Consider the following 24,298-nt stretch of genomic DNA (forward strand, 5'->3'; position numbering starts at 1 on the left):
TAGCAGAATGGAAAGAAGCCATAAGGGTTGGTTATACTCCTGCAGCAGTGTGTTGCAGTGAGCTTGTCGCAGGTATAACGCAGACATTTTTGATTTATGCTCAATATTGAAGCGTGGTCTGCGCTATGTTTATTCCATGCCACAATGCAAAAGGGGAAAATCACGAACTAGCTGTGGGTCTAGATACGGCCGAGGCGTTAGGTGAGGAAGTGGGGGCAAGTTTGTCCGACAACAGAGGGACATGAGGGCGAAAAAAGCAGGGATCCAGGTGGAAAAAGCGTTCTTGCACACCTTGTTCTTCTAGCTGGTCCAAATTCACGAGTCGTTTTCCACAATCACGGTCATACAAACAAAAGAAGCCGGTAAGGTACCAAGCAGGAAATACACATAGTGTAGAGGGGATGTAGATTTGACCAATCAGAGGCCTCCTGTCTTCGGCACTGTCTGCTGTCACCTACAATTTTGGAGAGGTGGAGCAGAGGGTCTGCGGAAGGGGCGGGGATGTCACTGCGTTCACTGCGACACCTACGCAGACGACCTGGTTTTGAAGTATAAATCAGCCTATAGGAGTACAACTGATACAGTTATTTAAAAATAATAGGTATATTCTACCTTTCACAGACTCTTCACGGAGATATACCATTACACGCCATGTGTTCATGCAATATTTATCTAAATTTAAATGTATGTAAATCCTTTTATTGTCCCACAATGGGGAAATTCACTCTGCATTTGACCCATCCCCATTTAGGAGATCTGTTTAACATTTTTTTTTTTATCTTTCACCTTTAATAAATACTACTTTACCCCTTGACATCGTTTTCCACTGTAATTTTGTTTTATTCTCTTCTTAAAACACATAACTATATTAAAAGGTGCTCATGTCATTTTTTGACACTCCCCCCAAAAATAAAAAAGTATATACATTTTCAAGAACAGTACAGGATTTATTTGTGGCTTGAAAACAAAATAAAAACTTACTGTCATCCCCCAGTTTAGATGCATGTTCACTGATGAGCTCCTCACCAACATCCACTATTTGCTCACTATTTCTGCAGTTGTCTTCTCTCCATTTACGTAGCTTGTCTCTCATCTCTGTACAAAAAGATATACCACCACAAAAAATTAATCTTAGTTTGCATGAATACTCGACTTATAACACATGCACCTCTGAATATATGTCAGCAGAAAATCTAGTAACCTTTCCCAGTGCTGGTTAGCATTTGACTGTTAGACATTTTAACCTCGTATCTCCCAGCAAACAACCATTGACAATAATGACCACGAAATATAGTTAGTTAATTTGCACGTTAAATCACTAGAGAGGCGTAAGAGAATAATAAACAAAGCTGGCATTACGGTTTAAACCATTTCCCTGTGTCCTAATGCAGCATTAGCAAGTGTTAGCCGTAACCATGACAGAATATTAGCGTTTAAAACGCGACTTCATGCAGAAAACCGACACTATACACTGTATTAATGTCCTACAAAGACCATATTATCGTTCCACCAGGTAGTTATTAACCCTGCCTCTCTGCGTATCCATGATTTTTACCATTTAGCACAGCATGCTAGTTAACATTTCCCCACTTCTTTAAAGACGTCCTCCCATCAAAATTCAACGGTTAAACAGCGAACATTACACGCTGTGCCACTACGAATACAAATCTGAAAAGTCTAAGAGGCAGATGAAGCCTGCCATTGTGAAACAAAACAGAAAATACATTACCTTCCCATCCCACATCGTACATTTCTGACAGTGACGCCATCTTTCTTCCCCCCTCATATGGCAACATAGGGCACCTCTACGTCACAAGAGAGCTGGCTGAAGGCGTGCCTGAGCAAAAAAAGATGATAGATAGATAGATAGATAGATAGATAGATAGATAGATAGATAGATAGATAGATAGATAGATAGATAGATAGATAGATAGATAGATAGATAGATAGATAGATAGATAGATAGATAGATAGATAGATAGATAGATAGATAGATAGATAGATAGATAGATAGATAGATAGATAGATAGATAGATTTTTTTTTTTTACATTAACCCTATGGAATAACTTCAGTACAGTACATATTATCACTACCTCCAGTGATAATATGTACTGTATGCTGTATATTAATTAGACCTGCAAATGCAGACTGACAGAAAACAACATTAAAAATTAAAGTTTATGTCTTAAAAAGAATACAAATTTCAACATAAACTTAACTGTCTATGTGTGACTGGTGATGATTGTTTTAACATGCTTGTTCTTTTGTCAGTGAAGGTGCTCTCAGTGAGTTGAGCTAAGAGCAGCAATATTTTGTAAAAATATTAATCAAGTGTAAATTAAAAAATATGGTGCAGTAAAACGACTCCCAAGCCACATTTAATAAAGGTAATCTGATGTAGTTATCAGTTTTGTCACACTAAGGTTTTAAAATCTAAATTATATATTCAAAGTATATACAGTATGATAGATTAAGTAGTAATATATGTTTTATAATTGACATATATTTTTCATATATCTTTGATATTTATTTCGAGATCTAACCTAAACCTTTTAAGCAGAAAACCTGCTGAGCAGGTTACAACAAGCCCAATTTTAGCTTATGCTACCTACATGATTTCAGCAAAGATTAAACTTCCGCAGTGTCGGCAATATGCAGAATGATTATCAGGAGGCAATGCCTCATCAACTTTCATATCTTTATCAAAGTATTCGATTACAAGGTCTGTCTCTTCCGCAATTTTTTTTTTTCCTTTGGAAAATCTGAGAACTGCTTTTCAAGCACATTTGCCTTTTCATCTCTAATTCCCCCTGGACTCTTAGTGAATCGCATCCCTTTACAGCGACTCCTTGCGTACGTTCTTCTCTCTTACCACATTACACACTTGTTGATGTGTAGTCAGGACAAACCTGCTTACAAAGGACATTTTCGAGATATAATGTCATATCCAGTGCCTCTCGCTGCACACAGCCTTGTGTTACATACTCTGTTGATATTCCTCCAGGAAAGGGCAACAAGGAGATGTTCTTTCGTATACTGATATGCTTAAACACCCTGACATCATCAGTAATGGGCAAGTGCAAGCTGGCAGGAGAAATGTCATAATCTCTTCCAGGGATACAAATAATAACACCATGTACAGTTTGGGTTACGCTCCACTCTGGCAATTGGTGTTCTTGTAATTTTCAAGTCTGCACATGGCAGTCGGTTGATATGTGGTCGGGTTTTTGCTGGAGTACCAAATACCAGAGCAGCCACATTAAAACAATCACACTCTGTCCTCTGGGGTGGAGGGCTTCCTCTGTCTGCCAAGGTGCTTGTGAGGGCCAAAGCCCTAATAATGACCTGCAATAAACACCGTGCAGCTGGTGTGTCTCCTGGGATTTCGATAGATGAGGGTGAAAGCCATATGTGAATACGCTGCTCATAACTTTAGGTTGCAGCTGAATGCTATGTTGGTAAAAACAGCCTCTTGACATGCATACTGCTGAGAAGTTTGCATACACACATCACAGACATGAATCTCATATTAGTTTGAGGCTTTGAAAGATGCATTTGAATGATGGGTTTTTTTCAGGGTGGAAGGATTATGCAACAAAACAACTACATTGATTTCTAAAACCAAACATTTGGCAAACACTTGTATTGTTGATTTTCTCCAATCCACACATGGTTAAAATTATACAAACAAGCTAAATTACAGAGGAGACTAACCTCCCTGTTAAAAAATACAGGTTTTTGTGATTTGACTAAACTTTTTCCACATACATGACATTCACAGAATTACTGAAATCTGTTGGGGGGTCTGGAGGTTCTGGTAATGTATAAATATGCCCAACCTCTACTAATACTTTATAAACGTTCTGATTGAGTTTTACCTTTTAGCATACAACCAACATGGATGATATTTAATCTAGTTTTCTTAATGATTTTAAAAGCTTAGGAACAGCAGGAATTTACAGTGATTTTATTTTTTACATATACAACAATCTCGAACTCTTTACATTTCAGGTAAGGGGTAGAATAAGCCGGGTTGAAAGACCGAAGGCTTTTCTTAAGGAGCAAACATTCAGTATTGCCTGAAATTATTAAAAACCCTGTGAGAGAATGGATATTTAGAAAAATAAAATTGATGAGCTTCATCAAAGATCTTAATCAAGCATAGCAATAACCGCATGATACTGCACTGTAAAAACGATCTACAAATAAGTACAAATTTCTTAAGCTAAGTTTATTTACCCTTAATTTGAGTAGGTAAATGAGAAAGTTTGCCAATGTAGTGAGTATTTTTACTCTTAAAATAATATTAGATAATATGCACTTGAAATAAAACAATGCAATTTTGTTTTCTTATTTTAAATGTAAAGTATCTTGTTCTATTGACAAAATGTCTTCTTTACGTCCCCAATTCAAGAACAAATGCAGTTATTTTAAGAAAAAATGACTTATCTAGATTTCGTTCCAGTGTGAAGATTTATCAACAAGAACTCAAGTTTGTGTAACAGTGGGTGATATCATTAGATGATTGAAATACCTATGATCTTTGGCTCAGATCCTTCAGATATATATTAGGAAGTGGAGGAAAAATATATGCGATACTGACAGACTCTCATAAAAAAAATGAATGAATAAAAGCATTGCTGAAATTTTAATTGAGGTACTTTCTGTAAAGTTCAGTTTTGAATTGCTGTACTGTTTTAAATTGTTTTTCTGAAAAGTTTATTTGAAATGCTTCATAATCATATTTGAAATGTAATTGCGTTGTGTAAATATGTATACCAAGGGTGTAACTTTGTAATGAAAGTTGGTGGGCCTTTTTTAAGGGTGGCGCACTGGAAAAATGATCTTGAAATGTCTTAACTTAAGTGTATTTATCCTTAATTTGAGTTGGTAAATGAGATAGTTTGCCAATGGAGTAAGTATTTTTACTCTTAAAATAAGATAATTAGATAATATGCACTTGGAGTAAGACAATGCAATTATGTTTTCTTATTTTAAGTGTAAATTGTCTTGTTACATTGGCAAAATGTATCTTTTATTTCCTCAATCCAAGAACAAATACACTTATTTTGGGGGGAAAATTACTTAACTGTATTTAGATTATTTCCATTGCGGCTAATGGACCTACAGTTACTCAACACAAACGCTTTCAATAGGGTTTGTATTCTCCAAAAATGAGCTCAAAAATATATATATTTATTGAATGCTTTCATATTGTTGAGAACACAAAAACCAAAATACAGATATTTATGGGTAGTTAGACATTAATGTATTATAAAAAGATAAATAACAGCCGATTCAAATGCCAACAGCAATATATTATGCTTCCCTTGTATGTACACTATTTCAGTTTCATTCATCCATCCATCAATCCATCCAGAAAAATGTGGATTGATAGATGGATGTTTCAGTTTGGTATATAGACAATTTCCTGACTCACTTAACACCTTAACTGACCTTTTTTTTTGTGTCTGTGTTTTTTTATGGCTTAGTGAGAGCAGTGGGCTTTTTGCTGCCCTGCAAGGCTTTAAACCTGGGTTTGAATGGAGACAAAGCCATTCTCAAGCACATATCAAGGTGTTCATTTTGAGCCTGGATCCATATTTATTTTTGATTCTGTTCGTGGTGGAGAATCCTGCTTCACAGAAGCAGGTTGAGCCAGACATACTCTAAATGTTCAGTGTAATCTTTGAGCACCATTTCACTTTTCGTTTACCAGTTCAGCACGGATATTCCAGCAGTCCACACTTTCTCTGCTCTCTTTTTCTCATCTTCTTCTCCTTCTTTCCCATCGCCCGGATTGCCACAGGTTTGCCTGCTGTGTCTAAAAGTAGCAGCAGCAGCAACCCAGACTGACAGCAGCTCATTGGCTAATTTGTATCATGTGTAGCCTGGTCCCGGGCACTCCAGAAGGCTTTACCATATTAACAGGAGAAGCAGCCCAAGTGACATTTAGACACTGTCGTCAGATAACATGCGGTTATTTATAAATGTTTTAAATCAGGTTGGGCCGGATTAGCCAGCAGGTGGTTCCGGACCCTGGCCCACTAATCTGTGACCTCTGCTATAGTTAATCCAAAGGTAGATCGAACCAAACCCACATAAAATCTGAGTGGGAACAGACAAAAAAGACAAGCATTAAGCCTCAGGTATACATTTTTTTTTCATAACAATTCAATGTTTTTAAAAGGATGATTCAAATGTGTCTTTATTTACTGAAATATCCATTCCCATAATTATTTCATGTGTCAGTATTACAACCAGCCTTTTTAACTTGGTGCAGCTTTCTTGTGTAGTAGTATAACTCTATGGCAGATCACTTGGACTTTCTCTTATCCATATTTCCATGCTCTATAAACCCCAACATATGGCACCCAGGGTGAGCTTATATATGTTTTTCTTCTCAGCCTCCACGTGTAAAGAAAAAAAAAAGAAATATTCAGAAGAAATACTTCACAGACATTTTATTTTGATTTCTGACAGAAGCAATCAGAGTTGGCAATCTCTAAAGTGAACAGTTGTGGCCCAGGAATTGAGGTAACGTTGAGGTGCTCCCTGTGGTTTTGAAAACAGTCCTTTTCCACTGGGACCTCTGTTCCGTTGGTGTTGTACAGTGAGTTGCGGAAAATGAAGGCTAGTGCAATTAGCGGCAATGTTTGGACTCTGCCTTCAAGTGTTTGCTTTGAAATCTGATTATGTTTCCTGACCGAACAAGTTGCTTTCACCTCACCGCGGATAACTCTGCGCAGATGACTTGGAGCATGCTTTGCCTTTGATGGACTCCCTCCATCGCACCTTTGACCTCATCCATACCCTGATGGAGAAGCCCAGAGACTCTCTTGCTCCTCACTGTTGCAATTCTGGTGCCAAGAAAAATAGTCAGCCCTCATGTTAGAGCAGGACCCTGCTGGTAATTGACGCACACACACGGCACAAATACCAGAACGTATTGCTCCCCTGACACCCCTGATTGCAGAATGTTCGACGGAGTATTACCACATGTATAATCCTGTGTGTTGCTGGGTTGAATTAAAAGACTAAACGTTTGTTCTCATTAATTCTAGATGAATATTTATCGTTGTGATGCAAATGACTACTGACAGCACGCTCCAGCACAAACGGCAGGTGATGTGCTGTATTCACAACAAGCTCTAATGGATTTCCCCACGAGCAGAACAAGCCCTGTGAATTGGAATGCATGACAGAAGGAAGTCAAACTGGATGCACTTACATTTGAGCCGAAGCTTACATAAGCAGCATGCGGTCTTATTAAAGAGCGAGGTTGATGTCTAAGAGAGGATCTGGCACTGACTATGCAATTTTGATAACTTAGAGTCAAACGCTGAATATTTAGCTTGCTATTTTTATCCAGGAATTAAATTGCAACTTGTGGACTCTCTCATTCTGCCAGAAATTCTTGTTTTGTGGGAACTTTGAATAATAACTCAATGAAATTCTCTCTAAAGAAGAAATTAAGCTTTTGAGAGAGAGGATAGTGCTATTGATGATTTATTCTATAACCCCAGTAAGCAAAACAAACCCTTTGAGTAGTACCTCTTAAATAAAATAATACAAGAAGCAAGCACACATGGCAGTAGAACTGGATCGAACATCTACATTAAATAATACAGTTGTCAAACTGCTCTTTTTATTTAATATTTCTAGTAAGTAAGTAATGTTTTAATATATAGCACCAAGAAAAATACATTTACAGTAACTAAAGACATAGTCATAAAAGAGCAGGAAATCTACAAGCAGAAAGCCAAAGTAGTGCATGATATGAGGATCAAACAGCAGAGGTGGATATTGAAAAAGTCTCAAATATTAATTGTCTTGTCTGCGTTCCTTGCATGATAATCCAAATCTGTGTGAAACAAATCCCCCCTTGTTTGTGCAGTGGAACATGTGCGGCACACATGCTGAACCATGGGTGCTCAAGAGAAATCTGTGTTGTTTTCATCCCCATCAGCCTGGTCGATAACCTCCATCTCGCTGCCACTGAGTGTGACACTGCTGAAGTCAGCACTAGGCTATGAAACCAGAGGGCTGGCTGCTGATTTATAACCCAACGTGCACTCGGAGTGAGGTGACGCATATCTAAAAAGTTTACAAAGGAATCATTGAAATTCATATGAGATGCTGAAATTTGAACTCAGCAGAGAGAAGCTTGGCTTTGCAGCAATAAATGCCCGGTCATTTATCTTCAGAGCATATTGATTTATATTTTGACAGATATTAGCACAAGGCCAGTGGTGGGTGTCTTTGGCAGTGTCATCTCCTCTTCCTCTCTTGGATTCATTTGTTGACCAAGTAAGATTTCAGAGAACTGAAGAGTTGAGGTTTTCCATGGAATATTTGGCCAGGGTCTTCAGCACCCTTTTGAGTTTATCCCATTAGGTTTGAGGAGTACTTTCTGCAAGGCGAACAAGAAGAATGATGGATAACGATTGTGCATGCAGAAATGCGTCGCCTGTCCTGACAGCATCCGAATACTGAACCTGGATGTCATGTGTGGTCCAAACCATCACTATTTGCATCATCCCATAGAGAAAACACACAGGCTTTGATTTGCAGTGTCAATTTGTGGCTTGGTGTTAATGTTTACTCCACTTTTATTGGCTTCGCATAGAGTTTTGATAAACCATTGGTCCAAACCTCCTCTGAGAACCCTGGCTCGATATTGAGGTGGATAATATGAACAGATGATCATGTTTTTGTTGAAAATAATGACCTTCAATAACGCTTAAAAGAATTAAAGTAGCATAAAGGTATGCTAAATTGCTTTTATATTTCATTAAAACAGTTGTGTGCATTGTGTTACTTTAGTGTTTAGATACCTAAAACAGGGAGAAATACTTTATAATAGCCTTTGCAGAAAATAGGAAATCCAACCAGTTTTACAACAAAAATGTTCTCAAATCCGGAGGGGGACTTCATTCCTTGATTAAAACTGGGATTTAGGATTTATTGGAAAAGGTATTATATTCTGATATTGAACATACAGCCAATTAGAATTAGCTTGATTAAACGCAAACATGGTCGCCACTAAAGCCAGTTAGATTTCTTGATTAAGTGCAAATAAAATAGGCAAAATACAGATCATTATCAATGGTATGTGTTTAACTGTTTAATAGTTTGCACAGGCTAGCTAAACGTTGCTCTCTGTACCCCTAAACGTACCGGTAACTGTCAACCAACTGTGTGTGTGTGTGTGTGGTTAAAGGGGAAATATGTATCTCTTTATTTAATGTAACATGTCTTTTTTCAAGTAAAATTTTATTACTTACATTTTTTGTTTATTTTCTTTAGTTGGTGCAAATACGATACTAGATTTCTTTTACTGCAGAGGTCTTTAACAGGGGGTCCGTGACCCCAAGGGGGTCCACGGAGGTACTGCATGGGGGTCGCGTAAGTTTTGGTTGATTAGACTTTCTTTCTTTTTTTATAATCCCCTCTGCAATTTTTTCCACTAATTGACATGTCTTTAAATACACATTATAAATTCAACACACTGTAGTAAACAGGTAGATGGAAGCAGAAGATGTCTTTCAGTCATCAATGCACGCATTCAGCAACACACAGGAGCTCTTTTAAGGTTAGAGCAGTGCACTTGTGCTCTGAGAAGGTTACAAGTACCCGGTTTGATCCCTCCCAACAGCCTTCACTCTGGTTTCCTGAGCAAATCCTTAACCTCACACTGCTGCCCGGGTGCCACACAATGGCAGCCCACTGCTCCCCAAGGGGAAGGGTTAAATACAGAGAGTGAATTTCCCCACTGAGAGACAATAAAGGGATTTACTTTTACAACTTTTACCCTAAAGCCGCCAATATAACAAGATAAATTTAACAATAATAACAAGTCAAAGGAAAGCGGAATCTAAGAAGCAGTTGCAATGCGTTTGATAAATCATCAAGTCAAAACCCTTTTAAGCCTGGAACAATTAATCAAATAACAGAAAATTCCAATTTCTTAAAATTAGAGTTGTCATTGAATTCTCTGACAAATAAAATAAAAAACAAAAAAGTTGTACATGTTAAATTGGATCATATATTTGCATCACTTTTGATACAATAGGCATCTCTGTATTATCTTTCATACGTTTTCTATTTGCTATATGTGTCTGATTGTGTGAGTTGGTTTTTTCAGGAACAAAAATGTCACACTGGTGATATTGAGGTCTCAAAAACTCATGTGTCAAATACGATACACTTGGATTTAATGGGTGTTCCTCTCTACTGTCACCGCATGCATGCATGCATGCATGATGCTGTAAAGTCACTGATGAAACACTACAGCATATCTGCTGTCGCCACATGCTCATCCAGGAGAATGTTCTGCAAAGTTCATGACTCTATGCAATCAGATGTGTTTCCTCAGAAAACTTTTTAGCATCTGAATGGATGATCTGATTGAACCTTCTCTATCTAAAGTGTCTTTAGATAACCTGCTGTGAATTGGTCTTACATGAATAAACTGAATTGAACTGAATTAAAAAGAAACAGCAGTTCAAATGATAGTATGATCGTTCTCAAGGGTCATTTGGGGTTCGATTAGGTAGTTATTTTGATTTAGGTTGAAAGCTAATTTAGTGTAAATGACCCATGAATAATGGGCTATCGCTGGTCTCCGTGTTATTTTGTGGGTCAGACACTGAAGGGTTTAAGAAACTTTCCCTCAGCTGGGTCTCTTTCTGGCACTCATCTACCACATGTCAGTAATGATTTTAGAATTTGTGTGAAAACTTGGAAGGACCCGTCCTCTCATCAGTTGCTGTATACATTAATTGTATCTCTTTTGACTATTTTATGATTTTTATTTTTCTATTTATTTATATTCGCCAATCTTGGGCTTGGTTGAGCATATTTTAAGTCCTGTTGGCATTTAGTGGGAAGACATGTTTGTTTTTCAGATTTTATTATGAAACCCGTACAAGACGTTAGTTTTCATAAATGAAGTATGCAGATGTTTCTTTTACTTTAGTTTTTCAAAGTGTCTAATAAAAACTAGTCTGACACATAATTTACATCTGATTCACAAATTAAGGTTGGCTTTAGGATAGAAAAAACAATCAAACTCAGAAGTAATTATATCATCCTGTGGTGAGTTTTTTCCAAAGTACTCATCCCAAGCACCTTTTATGAGGATTTCTTGGTTGAAAGATGAGAAACCAATACAATTTGGCCATCAAAGCATTGTTTAAAATACATCTGCTCTTGTCATTTTAGATTTAATTTGCGGTATTTAAACCATCTGACTGGGTGTATTGGCTTTGCCACGACCAGTGACGGTGTTTCTTTTTCCTTCTTCGTGTTATTATTTCAGCACACGCCTCACATTAACCTGTAACCGTACACAATACAGTAAACATGTATCTGTTTCACGATAAACCGCTTAATGGTTTCTGGTCATTTTAGAAGAAATTTAGTATGCAAGGAAACAGATTTTTTTAGAAAGTGATAAGATTGTGAAGAATGTGCGTTTCACAATATACAAAAAAGTGGGTTTTCTTTAAATTCTTCTTAAATATAAATAATATAGCTTTACTACATCTCAGAGCAGGGACGTAAGGAGACATTTTTGGGGGACAGGTGCCCCAGCAATAAAAACGGCAACACTCATATTCATAAAAGACAGTAAAACACAATAAAAAAGTGCATTAAAAAAAGCAGAATATTTACTAGTGATAAGTCCAGCAACACCAATGCGCAAGTGCATGTGTCGAGCTCTAACAGCAAAACCCTGTGTCGGTGCGGGCATCGTTTCAAGACCGTGACCGATAGAGGAGCTGTTTCGAACTGACTCACGCTCTAAACTGTATTTATAAGCACATCTGTCAATGCAACACATCTGCCAAAAACAAAATTCTGATGTTTTGCGATTCATCATCAAATTAATCAAGAAAAATGGTTCAGCGTCAGGAGAAAAGGTTTTAGCCGGGCGGGACCATTCTGATCTCATATTTAAATTCATTTTCTTGTTGTGTCATCCTGTTCCTCTCAGTTATCACTCAGCTTATCCAAATTCACATTGACTCTTAGTTTGCTGTTCTTCCTATAGTTATCTTAAATAGCTAAATCCTAGTCCCACATGCTCACTTAAATTTTCCCATTATCTGTTCAAATTTATGGTTTGTCTAAAAATCTGAAAATATCAAACATATTTTAAATTTAAACGAAAATATGAAATATACATTAAAACAAACAACGGTTTTAAATATGATGTTAACAAAGGTCATCAAATCAGTATAAGTTTAGTCTCACAGTCTAGTGTTTTTAAATGTCCAGCAGGTGTCAATATTCAGTGACACAGAATCAATAAAGTTTGCTAATGTGCCGAAACGCTTCATGATGCCTCATGAAGCCGTTACTAATATATACATTTCAAATAATAATCTGATACGAAGCAAAAATAGAGAGAGCTGTCAGGTTGAGTTGAGGTTTTAGAGGACCCAAGAGTTGTGCAGAGATGAGTTCTTGTAGGTTTAATGTCCAAAAGTGGCAACTGAAGCAAAAATCCAGTATAGCAAATACAGAAAACCGAAATCTAGGAGACATCCAGGAAAACACACATGAGAAGCCAGGAAACGATGAGGAACCAGCAAACAGTGGCTGAACATGAGGCGTATAAGTGGGAGACTGAACAAAGACCAGGCTAATTAGTAGACTGGGAGCAGGTGTTGACAGAGGAGTCTAGAAGGGAGCTGGAGAAAAGGAGACCAACACAAGAGGGAAAACAAGAAATACCTAAAAACTAAAATTCAATAAAAAAATAACTGGAATATAATAACACAAACCGGAAATTAAACCATTAAACTAGAAAACACTGAAAAATATGATTCGAGGTATAACTGATAACTCAAAAAAGAAAACTTAAACAGAACCAAAAAGTGCCGAGTCATGACAAGACCAAGCTCACTTTGTGCATCCTTTCATAAAACCAAGAAAATATATTCAACGATTGACCGCCAAAAAAAAGGTCACACTTTAACTTTTATTTGTTGGACTACTTCATTGATTACCACACACATTCACCGTGCCAATTATTGGATAATCTTCTGCAACATCACAATTTATTTCCATTAAGTGTTGCATTTATTTCACACCATGATCTAGAACTGATGATTGGACATTTTGACCGCTGTGCAAAGCCTCCTCCAACACCTCTATCCAAAAGGTGTTTGTGATCACAAGCAGAAGACAAAGTTTAAATCAGCAAAAAAAACTAAGATAAGGTAAGAAAAGATTATTGCACAACCTTTCCTGAATTAAAATGGACAATAAAGGTTTTGGCAGGTACAAGCTGTATTTCTCATTTACAAACAGTCTGCTTCTGCTGAGTGAAAGCTGGCTGTGTCAGAAGCACCCAGTAAAACACCAATAGGCCACAGAGAGTGCTGTCTGTTCATGACTCATTTCTACCTGCCATCAGCCAGAGGAGAGAAGTGAGGGAGACTCCAGAGCCAACAAGGGAGGAATTGTGTACGGACAAAAGACAGCACAGCAGGCTTGTCAAGAAAACAAGGTAGCAGTGAAACCTATTAGAGATGGGCCATTTAGAAGCTGATATTGGCTGCTGTCAGCAGGATATGGTTAACACATGGCCACCTTTATGTGTCAGCTGCTGAAAACAGGGGAGACAAAGAATGATGGTCCAGAGTCACAGTAAAGACATTCTAACCTTTTGGAAAAGCCAGGCGGATGGAAATGACATGGTTGTTTTTATTATAATTTAGCAGCCTCGTGAGTAGAGGCGGTGGGGGTGGGGTGGGGTGGGGGGGGCATTGGGAATATATTTGCCCTCAAAGGGATTCAGCCTCACAAAGAAGTTTTAGGAGCAATATCGGTGGTGTCTGGAGGAAAGCCTGTGTTTTTATATTCAACAAAGTGTTCATTTGGAAAGGAAATGTTTCGCTGCATCAACACCGCAGAGAAATTATGGGAATTCCGAAAGGTTAACAAGTTACATACGTCCGTTGGAGAAGCCAGCGGAGTTAAAAAAATGTCATGAACACTTATGAGCAACGGTATTATAAGTCAGTAACTTTCTTTGTCTTCCCAGTGCTAAATGTAGCAGTATTCCTGTCTCCTGCACACACGGACACATTTTCAGGGACTTTTTAGGACTGCAGACAGCTAACATTACAATAAGTTTCCACAGAAGTTTTAAAATAATTTGCCTTTAAGATTATCCCTTAAAGGTGATTGTTTCTCCAACCCTTTAAGAACATTTAGGGAATTGTTGATTGATTAATTGATTGATTGACTTTATTGATCTCACAGTTGAATTCAGTTTATTTATATAGCGCCAATTCACAACACGTCATGTCAAGGCACTTTACAGTTTACCAGATCATACACTGAGATTGATTCAAAGTTTTTATCTAAGGAAAACCAGTTGATTGCATCAACTCATTGACGCTAAGTAGCGACAGTGGAGAGGAAAAACTCCCTTTTAAAAGGAAGAAACCTCCAGCAGAACCAGGCTCAGTGTGAGCGGCTGTCTGTCGAGGCAAACTGGGGTTCAAGGAGACAGAGACAGAGATACAAAAAGCAGCTATAAAAGGCGGCCAGGAAACACACAGCCAGGCAGACAAGCTCCAAGCCAGCTCCCATGTCAGAGGATGAAAAGAGCACAACCAGCCAGTCACAGTCAGAGAAACAGGACTACACTGAAAAACAGGCAAATCTCCAACATCTAGAAAAAAAGACGTTGATGGCAGCAGCACAGCTGCTATTTTTCTCCAGGATGGTGTCACAGCCAAACAGGAACAGACGACGCAAAGCTACTATGAGAAAAAGCAGAGAGAGGATAACATTAGAGATTAAACTAACAGATTCTGCAGAGTGGGAGAATCACAGTGGAGAAATTTACTTGTTACATCAGCTTAAATAGACAAAGAAGAAAAATTTGCCAAAGGAAAAAAAAGCTGCAGAGGATATATACGCTATTTCCACATATGACACCTTTTTCTTTTTAATAGTAGGATCATTATACCGGGTTATTGCACAGGGCATTTACTGTAGACGAGTATGTATATGGATGGAACATTCACAAGCTCCACACTATAATTTTAGCAGAACCCTCTGGGGATGTTCCTTCAATGACATTTAAAAGTTAAACAGCCTCAAGTTTGGTGTACAGGAATGATGGGGGTGGGGGGGTGGGGGGGTAGGGGGGGGTGTCAACGGTGATGCTATTTCACTAATTGAAGAGCAGATATGTATTGAGGACCAACCCTGCCATATTTAAAAATAATAAATAAATGCTCAATAAATAAATAAGCGTACAATTAATTGCTCCCAAAAAATACAATAAAAAATAAATGTAGTTAGAAATTAATTATAAATTATATATATATATATATATATATATATATATATATATATATATATATATATATATATATATATATATATATATATATATATATATATATATATATATATATATATATTATAATGATAAATTATACAGTGAGACATAAATGTATATATCCCTTTTAATTTATTTATTCGTTAATTTATTTATTCTCCTTTGTAATAATTACCTTATTTATTGTCCGTTAACATCTTCAACTTTATTGAATACTTATTTTTGTAAGTATTTATTTATGTGCATGTGATAATATTTTTATCTGTTTTATTCTTCCTTTGTATTTTTTTACCCTATTTATTTCTTCAACACTATTTATTTCCGCCTGTCGCTTTTACATTTCTGTATGCATTTTTGCCTATGTTTTACTGTATAATTTAATTTCTACCTACATTTATTTGTTTATTGTATTTTGGGGGGCAATTAATTGTATGCTTTTTTATTTATAGAGCATTTATTTATTTCTGTATTTATTTTTAAATATGGCAGAGTTGGTCCTACTATTCATCTTCCATAAGGTTGTGTACTCTTAAAATAAAGAATTTTGATAAAAAAAAAAAAAAAGAAAGGAAAAAAATGACTTTAAGGATAATGTCCCCTTTACCCCTTTACAAAAGAATATTTCGGTCATAACAGAACAGAACAATATCTTTCTTTTTTTTTTTTTGGTTAGTCCTCCCTAAGGATGCTCAGGGTGTCTCTGATTGGTCAGCGCTTCTGTACACAGCTGCATCACACTTCCACTTCCTCTTCCCCGGCGCAAAGATGGCGGAGTACGACCTAACCACTAAGATAGCCCACTTTTTGGATCGGCATCTCGTTTTTCCTCTGTTGGAGTTCCTTTCGGTCAAAGTGGTATGAAACAAATCAACCAAGAAACTTGTATTTCAAGTTTTACTCTTATCAAAATGTATGTTTAGGCAGTCGTAGAACCTTAAGGAGTTGATGAGCACATTTTCCTCCCGCGTGTAAAATCTCTTCATTTTAGGCGGAAGAGGGTGGGAAGCTATTTTCAAAATAAAAGCATAGTTCATCTCTTCTACGTGGTTATAAAGTATGTACGACAAAAGTAACTGAAAATGATTATGTAAAAATGAAAATAATGTTGAGATGGATACATTTATTAGACATGAACAACACATTTTAAGTTTAGAGCGTACGCTGTATTCCCCTGATGTACATGTGAAGGGAATTAAACGGAAGCTTTTAAAGTTGTAACGTCTAACTTTACGTTAGCATTAGCAACGTGAGCTTGCTACAATTGATGTTTTTCGTGCTTCGAAGTATTATGTTTGTGTTCAGATATTCATCTGGGCTTTGTACAGTTTTCTACATGAGTTGTTGTTGACCTAGTAGGATATTCTGGGTAACGAAACGGTGTTAAAAAAAAGCTCCCAAATGTAGCGGTTTCTGTGTTACCTTGGTGTTCCAATAATTTTAGCTTGCCTACATTTGCCAGCAGTTTGCGAACATTTTCTGGTCTGTTTTGCCTTGATTAACTCGGTTTATGCATGTTAACATATAAACCATTATATATATCGTCGTATATGATCAGCTTATTTCAGAGCAAAGCTTTTGGCTTAAACCGGGATGCTAACCAGGCTAGCTAATTTATCCTTCATTTATCAGACTGGGTGTTTTAATCCATGTTTAACACCATTGTTTTCCTTGTATTTTCCTACAGAAGATTTTAAAAGAAGAAATATAAATTAATTACACTATCAATTTTTGAAATGGAAATGAGAGTATTGCTAATACTAACTTAATTTTCTCAAAAAAAATATATATATAAATAAAGAAAACACGAATTACTGACCAGAATGCAATTAATAAAAATGTTATTGAGATAAACTACTCTGAAGAAAAACAAATCAAAACTCATCATGCTACCTGAAGCAAAATTATCAACATCAGTACAATTTAATTGATGGCTTCAGGTAGTAATTTTGAGGTTAGTTTTGACATGTTCTTAATTCCTGGGTGATAATGATCATGAAAGGCCTGTTTACAGCCATGTGCTTTATTTTAGTCTTGTTTAAACCTTTACTTTGGTTAGGCCACTCCAAACCTTTATTTGATTAGGTAGATTGCTAAGGTGCTTTGGATCATCATCTTCTTGCATAACTCATTTGTGCAACAGTCTGACATGTTAATATGTGAAGAACAATGCTTTTACTGAATTTGTGTTTTAAGTTTAACAGTCAAAAAATTCAAACTAATATCCAGGATGCTAAGCATGCTTCTTACTGTGTTCAGATTGTTGAATGTAGAATAGATGGTTCACTGCTTTGGGCTGGTTTGTTTTTAATTCGAAAGATGTGATTTCTCTTGGTAGGAAAATTCATAAAGCTGGTGCTGAGGTATGGCAAGCCAAGAAGGCCACATTTCACATTGAATCATCGCGTTAAGATTGAAAGTAACCCGCTAAAAACGTGCGTTTTTTTTTTTCAATCTTAAAGGAATAGTACAGTAATTCCCGAAGATTCCTCGGAGGCGATGCAGAGCCGCCCCGGGGCCTACACAGTAGAGTCCTGCACGGGTCGAGTTTTACCAACCCGCACCCGCCCGAACCTGTTAGGATGACTACCGAACCCGACCCGTCACCCGCGGATATCTTCAATTCAAATCCGAACCCCACCCGACCCGTTGATATTTAAAGGAATAGTACACCCAAAACATGATTAGCCTTCATTTTCTACTCACCCCCATGCTGAACAACACTCTGGAGTACTTTTTTGATATCTCAAATGCATCTGGAGATCTGGGAGGCTTCTTGCTGTCTGCTGACATTCAAATAATGGAGGTCTATGGTGACCGAGGCAGAAAGGTCCATAAAAGTCCACAAAAAACGTGTCAATATTCCTCCATACTGCTCGTCCAATGTATTCCAAGTGTCCTGAGTGGGTAGCATCCAGAATTTACTCGAAACTAAGTTATTTAGAATGTTTTTAGAGCATAAACAGTAGTGTATAGGGTTTCCTAAAAGCGCGTTCACGAATCTACGGAAACCGTGGCAGACCAAACCAGATGAAAGTGCGCATTCAGCGTCTGCTCTGCCGATAATGCAAGCGTAGAAGAAGAAATGTGCTTTTTACCTGTGCAAAGAAAGAAACAACGAAAGAAAAATGTCTGAGGACTTCAGTGTTGAGGAAGAGCATGAGTTCTTTGCCGAGCTGAATGCGCACTTTCATGTGGTTTGGTCTGCCGCGGTTTCCGTAGGCTCGTGAACGCGCTTTTAGGAAATCCTATACACTACTGTTTATGCTCTAAAAACATTCTAAACTCTTAAGGTGGAAATTCTGTCAACAATCCTCCGAGTCTGACTGTTAGCAGCTACAGTATTCACACCCCCTGACTTTTCCACAGATTGTCACATTATAACATGAAAGTATGTTCCTGGGAGTTTATGTAATGGCAAATAATGTACAAAAATATGCATACTTCACACCTTAGAAGTTTGACATGCGTTGGCAAGACATGGAGTTTGTTTCTACCTGCTTTTTACTTCTACAGACTGAATTTACCTATTACCTACAAGATCTGCTACCTTACATTTTGTTCTCCATTGTTTACTTTCCCACTGGTGACATCAACAACGCTAACCCAGCGTTAAGTTGTCACCAGACATGCACCTGCGGGTGGACAGAGGCCACCCAACTCTTCAGTTGGGGTTAGGCCCAGCATTTTCTTGGCAACAGGAAGGGAGCAAAATGCCGATTGTAAGCTGGTCTACCGACGTTTGAAAAACCTGGGTTAACCGGCAAATTTCAGTGAAAAAGATAATTTACAGGTTGGCATGTACAGGAAAGACACAGCTAGGCAGGTGAGCTCTAACCCAGCTCCCATGTCAGATAATGATAGAGAGCACATCCAATTAGTCATAGTAAGAGAAACAGCACTACAATGAAAAAACAGGCCAAGCTCCAACATCTATAAATGAAGGTGTTGATGGCAGCCGCCCAGCTGATATTTCTCTCCGGGATGGTGTCACAGCCAAATGGGAACAGACCAGATGAAGCTACTGAGATGAGAAAAAACAGAGAGAGAGTATAAAGTTAGGAGAATAGAGATAGAATGAAGCAGAATGATGAAATAGGGGTTCGCATTTCTCCAGAAGTCTAAGCCTATAGCAGCATAACTATAGAGATAGCTCAGGATAACCTGAGCAACTCTAACTATAAGTTTTAACAAAACGAAAAGTTTTAAGCCCTTAAAAGTAGTCAGGGTGTCTGCCTCACGGACCAAAACTGGTAGTTGGTTCCACAGGAGAGGAGCCTGGTAAACAAAAGATCTGCCTCCCATTCTACTTTAAGAAGTTTTGGAACAAATTGTAAACCTGCAGATTGAGAGTGAAGTGCTCTGGTAGGAATAATGAGGTACAATTGGATCTCTGATATATGATGGAGTTGGCCATTTAAGGCTTTATATGTTTAGATTTAACAGGAAGCTATGGTAGGAGAAATATGATCTCTTTAATTTTCATCAGAACTCTTGCTGCAGCATTTTGGATCAGCTGAAAGCTTTTAACTGCAGTTTGTGCACTTCCTGATAGTAAAGTATTACAGTAGTCCTTGAAGTAATAAATGCATGGACTAGTTTCTCAGCATCACCCCATGGCAGGATATTTCTCATTTTTGCAATGTTCTGGAGATGAAGGATGGAAATTCTAGAAAGCTCTTTTATATGGGATATAAATGACAGTTCCTGATCGCAGGTCTGCATTGAGGCGCTGCAGTCAGCAGACTCCAGATTCAGTAGAATGGCCTTGGTGATCTTAAGATTGATTTTCATCTCTCTCCTCATCCCATTGATTTGTGCAGGTGTCGCCTTTGGCTTCCAAAAACGTCCTCTGAGGTTTTTGATTCTGCAGATTCTTTTTTAAATAAAATATGCACTCTATTCACAGGTACTTTTTGTTTAGATTTCAATAAAAGCTGAAATATCTTTGGACAGGGTTACCTATTGTAAACACTCTTTGGGGAGAGCCCTGTGCTATTTCCATACAAAAAAATTACATGCTGTTTAAATAAAATAAACTTAGTAAAAAATGTTCCTGTGGTATGAATAATTTCAGCTTTGACTGGACTGTAAGATAACCAATTTTTGTTATTTATTCAAATATCATGTAAAAAAGTATGAATTTTCTTGGTATACAGATCTACAATGAGGAGGAACTTCTTCGTGGGAAACTGGATCTCCTCAGTGACACCAACATGGTGGACTTTGCCATGGATGTTTACAGGAACCTCTATTCTGACACGGAAATCCCCCAGAGTGAGTTTGGATGCTTCTTATATACACACAGCTTATCCCTTTTTCCCTGTAGCCAACACCCTCAGAATCAATCAGTTCACTTATTATTGCTAGATGGACATAATAAAAAGGCTTCTGCTCCGCTCCACTCACTCCACTCGCCATCGATTTAGCTGTAAATTTTTATTTTACAGCTTTTCGGTACTGGAGTTCAGACTGTGTCCATGCTGCTTTATGATGTTGCTGTAACTAATATCTGTCTTTATCATCTTCGTGTCAGCTCTTAGAGAGAAGAGGACGGAGGTTGTGGCCCAGCTGAAGCAGCTACAGGGAGAGACGGAGCCCATTGTGAAGATGTTTGAGGATCCAGAGACAACAAGGCAGATGCAGTCCACCAGGTAAAGCCTATTAATATTAACCCCTTAGCTCCTACCGCCCAGTCCCAGGTCATTTTGACATCACATTGGATGTGCTGCATCTAATGGCAAGCTTATTTGTTAACAAAACCCAACATGTTGTTTCTCTTTAGGATCAGGTGATCCTAAAGTAAACAACCATCAATTAAACTATAAACCAACTATACTCTACAAACACAAATAACAAATAATCTGTCATCAAATTAGAACTCATAATTTTCACTTCTTACCTTGGTTTCGTCTCGTGGCATTCCACAACACGCTCCATCCTGGCATAAAGGGGCTCAGTTTGACCGTAACACTCCAACAAAAAGTTATATCCACTTGTTTTTCCCATGAAATAAAAACACGTTATAATTACCAAAGCTTAGAAGTAAAAATAAAGTTGATAAAAGCTAATTTTTTTATGCCTGCCATTTTAGGTTATCTACGTTACTTGGGCTTATTCACCAATGTGTTTGCTCCCAAAGTTAAACATAAATTCCTTTCTCAGTATCCAGAATACGTCGGAAACGCCCAGCACGTGAAAAACGGAGTTCCAAGGCGCTGTAGTTTTTGCGCAGCTGCAACTCCACAAATCAGTTTTAATTGGCATCTTAGCCAATGATATGAGCTTTTATTGGAAGTGTAGGGTTTAGTGTGCGTAAGGAGTAAGAGGAGAAATAATTAAATAGGCACAGAAAATGCAGTAAAAATTCTGAAAGCTGAAAATTTGAAATATTATAAAAGGAAGCGCCTGAATGAAAATTAGCATAAAGCTATATATAGATATGCGTTTATTTATGGTCAAATTAGTCAGATAATTCAAATAATCTAATTTTGATCAATTATGCCAAAAAGCCTTTTTTAAACAAAAAGGGTCACAGTTTCGCAATGCTTCTGACTAAAGATATAACGTTTTACTCAGTTGTTGTCGAGAACATAAACAACAAATGTAGTGAGTTGTAGAGGTCAACTATGAATTATCCTCTTAAAATCTACCCGGTTGCCGGCGACTGTTTTTAAATATTTACAACTAACAACTCAGAAACACTGCTGACACCAAAAGTTGAAAGCCCCACAGCTCTGGAACTGTTATACTTAGAGGTCTGAAATATTCTGCAGTTGTGGCTGACATGATGAAGAACAAATGTAATAAAATGAGACATGCCTATTCTCAGGCATGTTTTCTGCTGTTCAAAAAAGCTGAAAATTATGTATCACACATGTAGTTTGGGCTTCCAGTTCCTCAGTTATATTTGCTTTTCTATTTGGGTATGCAAAATAGGTGAGGATTACCCAAAATGATGTGGGTGTTAAGAGTTAAAACCCAAGATATAGAATATTAATTTTTTTTTTTATACAAGATAAAAAATGATCATTTTGGACATGCTAGAAGTTGTGTAAAATATAGAATTTGTAAACATATCTCCAGAAACTAGAAGAGTGTACCTTTCAAATGAGGCACATCACATGCATGTGTTATTTATACTAGTTTACTGGCCTATGGCGTTTGGGTAAACAATTTGTTAATGCACAAGCTATAAAAAGGTGGAAGCTAAGGGGTTAAATGATTGAGTTTTGCTGACATTAGCATTACGTGAACCTGCTCCGTAACTTACTGCTCAACAATCTGGGATGAATTCAAGCTCTTCCTTGATCTTTTCTAGTTTTTATTTCATCGTGGACTAATTCAGCTGAAAATTGAAAACATAAATTTTGCAAAAAGCAAATTTTATTCCAGTAGGTTTATTGATTACTCTGGTTACAAAAAGCTGGGTTTTATTTAATGTTGAGGGTATTCTCATACCACTGTGGTGTTTCTGCAGAGCAACAGACTATTCAGCTCTTAAATCTTCTGTTATGTTTCTTTGATTATGTTCTTGTCAAACTTATGTTTATATTCTAATCAGTGAATGGTCTGTTTATTGAATACTATATGTGTCTGGATGCAACTTTTTATTTCCAATACAATACCCATATTGCAGCTGTGAGTATTGACCCTATACAATATCAAAGCAAATCATACATACTTTGATTAATTATTTTGTAGTTTGGAGCGTTAGAAGGTTGATCATGTTTTTTTACTCAGAAAAATATTCAAATGCAATTATAAGAACCACTGACCAATTTATTATTAACAAACTGGTTTCATAACCTTTACACAGGAGCAGATAGGAGCGAAGTGTTTCTATCGGCTTTTTTATATCCAGGCTTTCGAAGCATGTTTTTGGCTGATATCAGATCAATACAAAAAATCCTGACTGAATACATGCACTGTAGTTGCAAAAATTACTAAGAGTTTGATCAACTTACTGTGTTATTGTTTGGTATATACTTTTGTGTAGATAAACACTATTGCCAACTGATTTAGTTGGTATGTTTGTTAATCACTGGCATCTATCATCGGTGAGAGATAAATTGTATCTTTCAGTCAAAATAAGCAAGTTTATCAAACTTTAGAACAGATAGGATGCTTTCACAGTAATAAAACCAAAAAACAAACAAAAAAGTGTAACATCACATGGCTTCCTTTTTATGATGCAAGACAACAAGAATGCTCCTTATTATCACGCTACGGGTAAAATCATGTGTATTTGTTGGCAAAGCTGTAGAACAAGGACATATAAAACAGAAGGCATTTAATTTTCATAATTTTAATGTGCAAGTATTTGAACTTCTCTGTGTTGAGCTGTTTAAATGCAGCTCTGGGAGGATAATAAGCTAATACTATATGCCAGGCTTTGTGCTCAGGTAGGACCAGCAGTCGCCTGTTAAACTGACACGTAGCTTATAGCTTTCCGCTGTATTTTGCTTAGTAGGCAAATTTTCTGTTTAGCTGAAATAATATCTTATGTTGAAGAGGGAATTGAATGAGTGTTTGTCTTTATTGATCTCACAGTGGAGAAATTTACTCGTTACATCCCTTCAAATAGTCAATAAAAGAAGAAGAAGGTGCCAAAGAAAGAAAATGGTGCATATGTATACATTATGTCCACATATGATAGCTTTTTGTGGAATGGTTGTCAAAATAAGCCATTTTAACAAACTTTAGAGCAGAATGCTGTCACATGAGTAAAAAAAAAAAAAAAAAAAAAAAAACATTTTAAAGACCAAAAAGTGTAACATCATATGGCTTCCTTTAATTGAGGGATGTAAGATGACAAAGGGTGGTTCCCTGTTCTTAGCCTGCTGATTAGGCTTGTGTAGTAACAGGTGGGGGAGGAACTACAGTTATTTTGACAATAAATCTAGAAAAGGTTGGTTAGTCTGCTT

The 24,298-nt window shown here is 37.2% G+C and overlaps 2 protein-coding genes across 2 annotated transcripts in view; one reads left to right on the forward strand and one right to left on the reverse strand.

Annotated features, from left to right (window-relative positions):
- Positions 1–1,836, reverse strand: part of emc2 (ER membrane protein complex subunit 2) — a 36,625-nt gene extending 34,789 nt beyond the window's left edge. Inside the window, exons 1-2 of the mRNA XM_038288793.1 lie at positions 1,730–1,836; positions 982–1,095 (exon numbers count right to left, since the gene is read on the reverse strand). Coding sequence (XP_038144721.1) covers positions 982–1,095; positions 1,730–1,796 — 181 coding nt within the window. The 5' untranslated portion in view covers positions 1,797–1,836. The remainder of the gene's footprint in view (positions 1–981; positions 1,096–1,729) is intronic.
- Positions 1,837–16,073: 14,237 nt separating this feature from the next.
- Positions 16,074–24,298, forward strand: part of eif3ea (eukaryotic translation initiation factor 3, subunit E, a) — a 47,414-nt gene continuing 39,189 nt past the window's right edge. The window contains exons 1-3 of the mRNA XM_038288809.1: positions 16,074–16,229; positions 20,531–20,648; positions 20,908–21,025. Coding sequence (XP_038144737.1) covers positions 16,140–16,229; positions 20,531–20,648; positions 20,908–21,025 — 326 coding nt within the window. The 5' untranslated portion in view covers positions 16,074–16,139. The remainder of the gene's footprint in view (positions 16,230–20,530; positions 20,649–20,907; positions 21,026–24,298) is intronic.

Source organism: Cyprinodon tularosa, unplaced genomic scaffold, assembly GCF_016077235.1.
Source record: "Cyprinodon tularosa strain WSP-4 unplaced genomic scaffold, ASM1607723v1 ctg107, whole genome shotgun sequence".
Taxonomy (NCBI): Eukaryota; Metazoa; Chordata; class Actinopteri; order Cyprinodontiformes; family Cyprinodontidae; genus Cyprinodon; species Cyprinodon tularosa.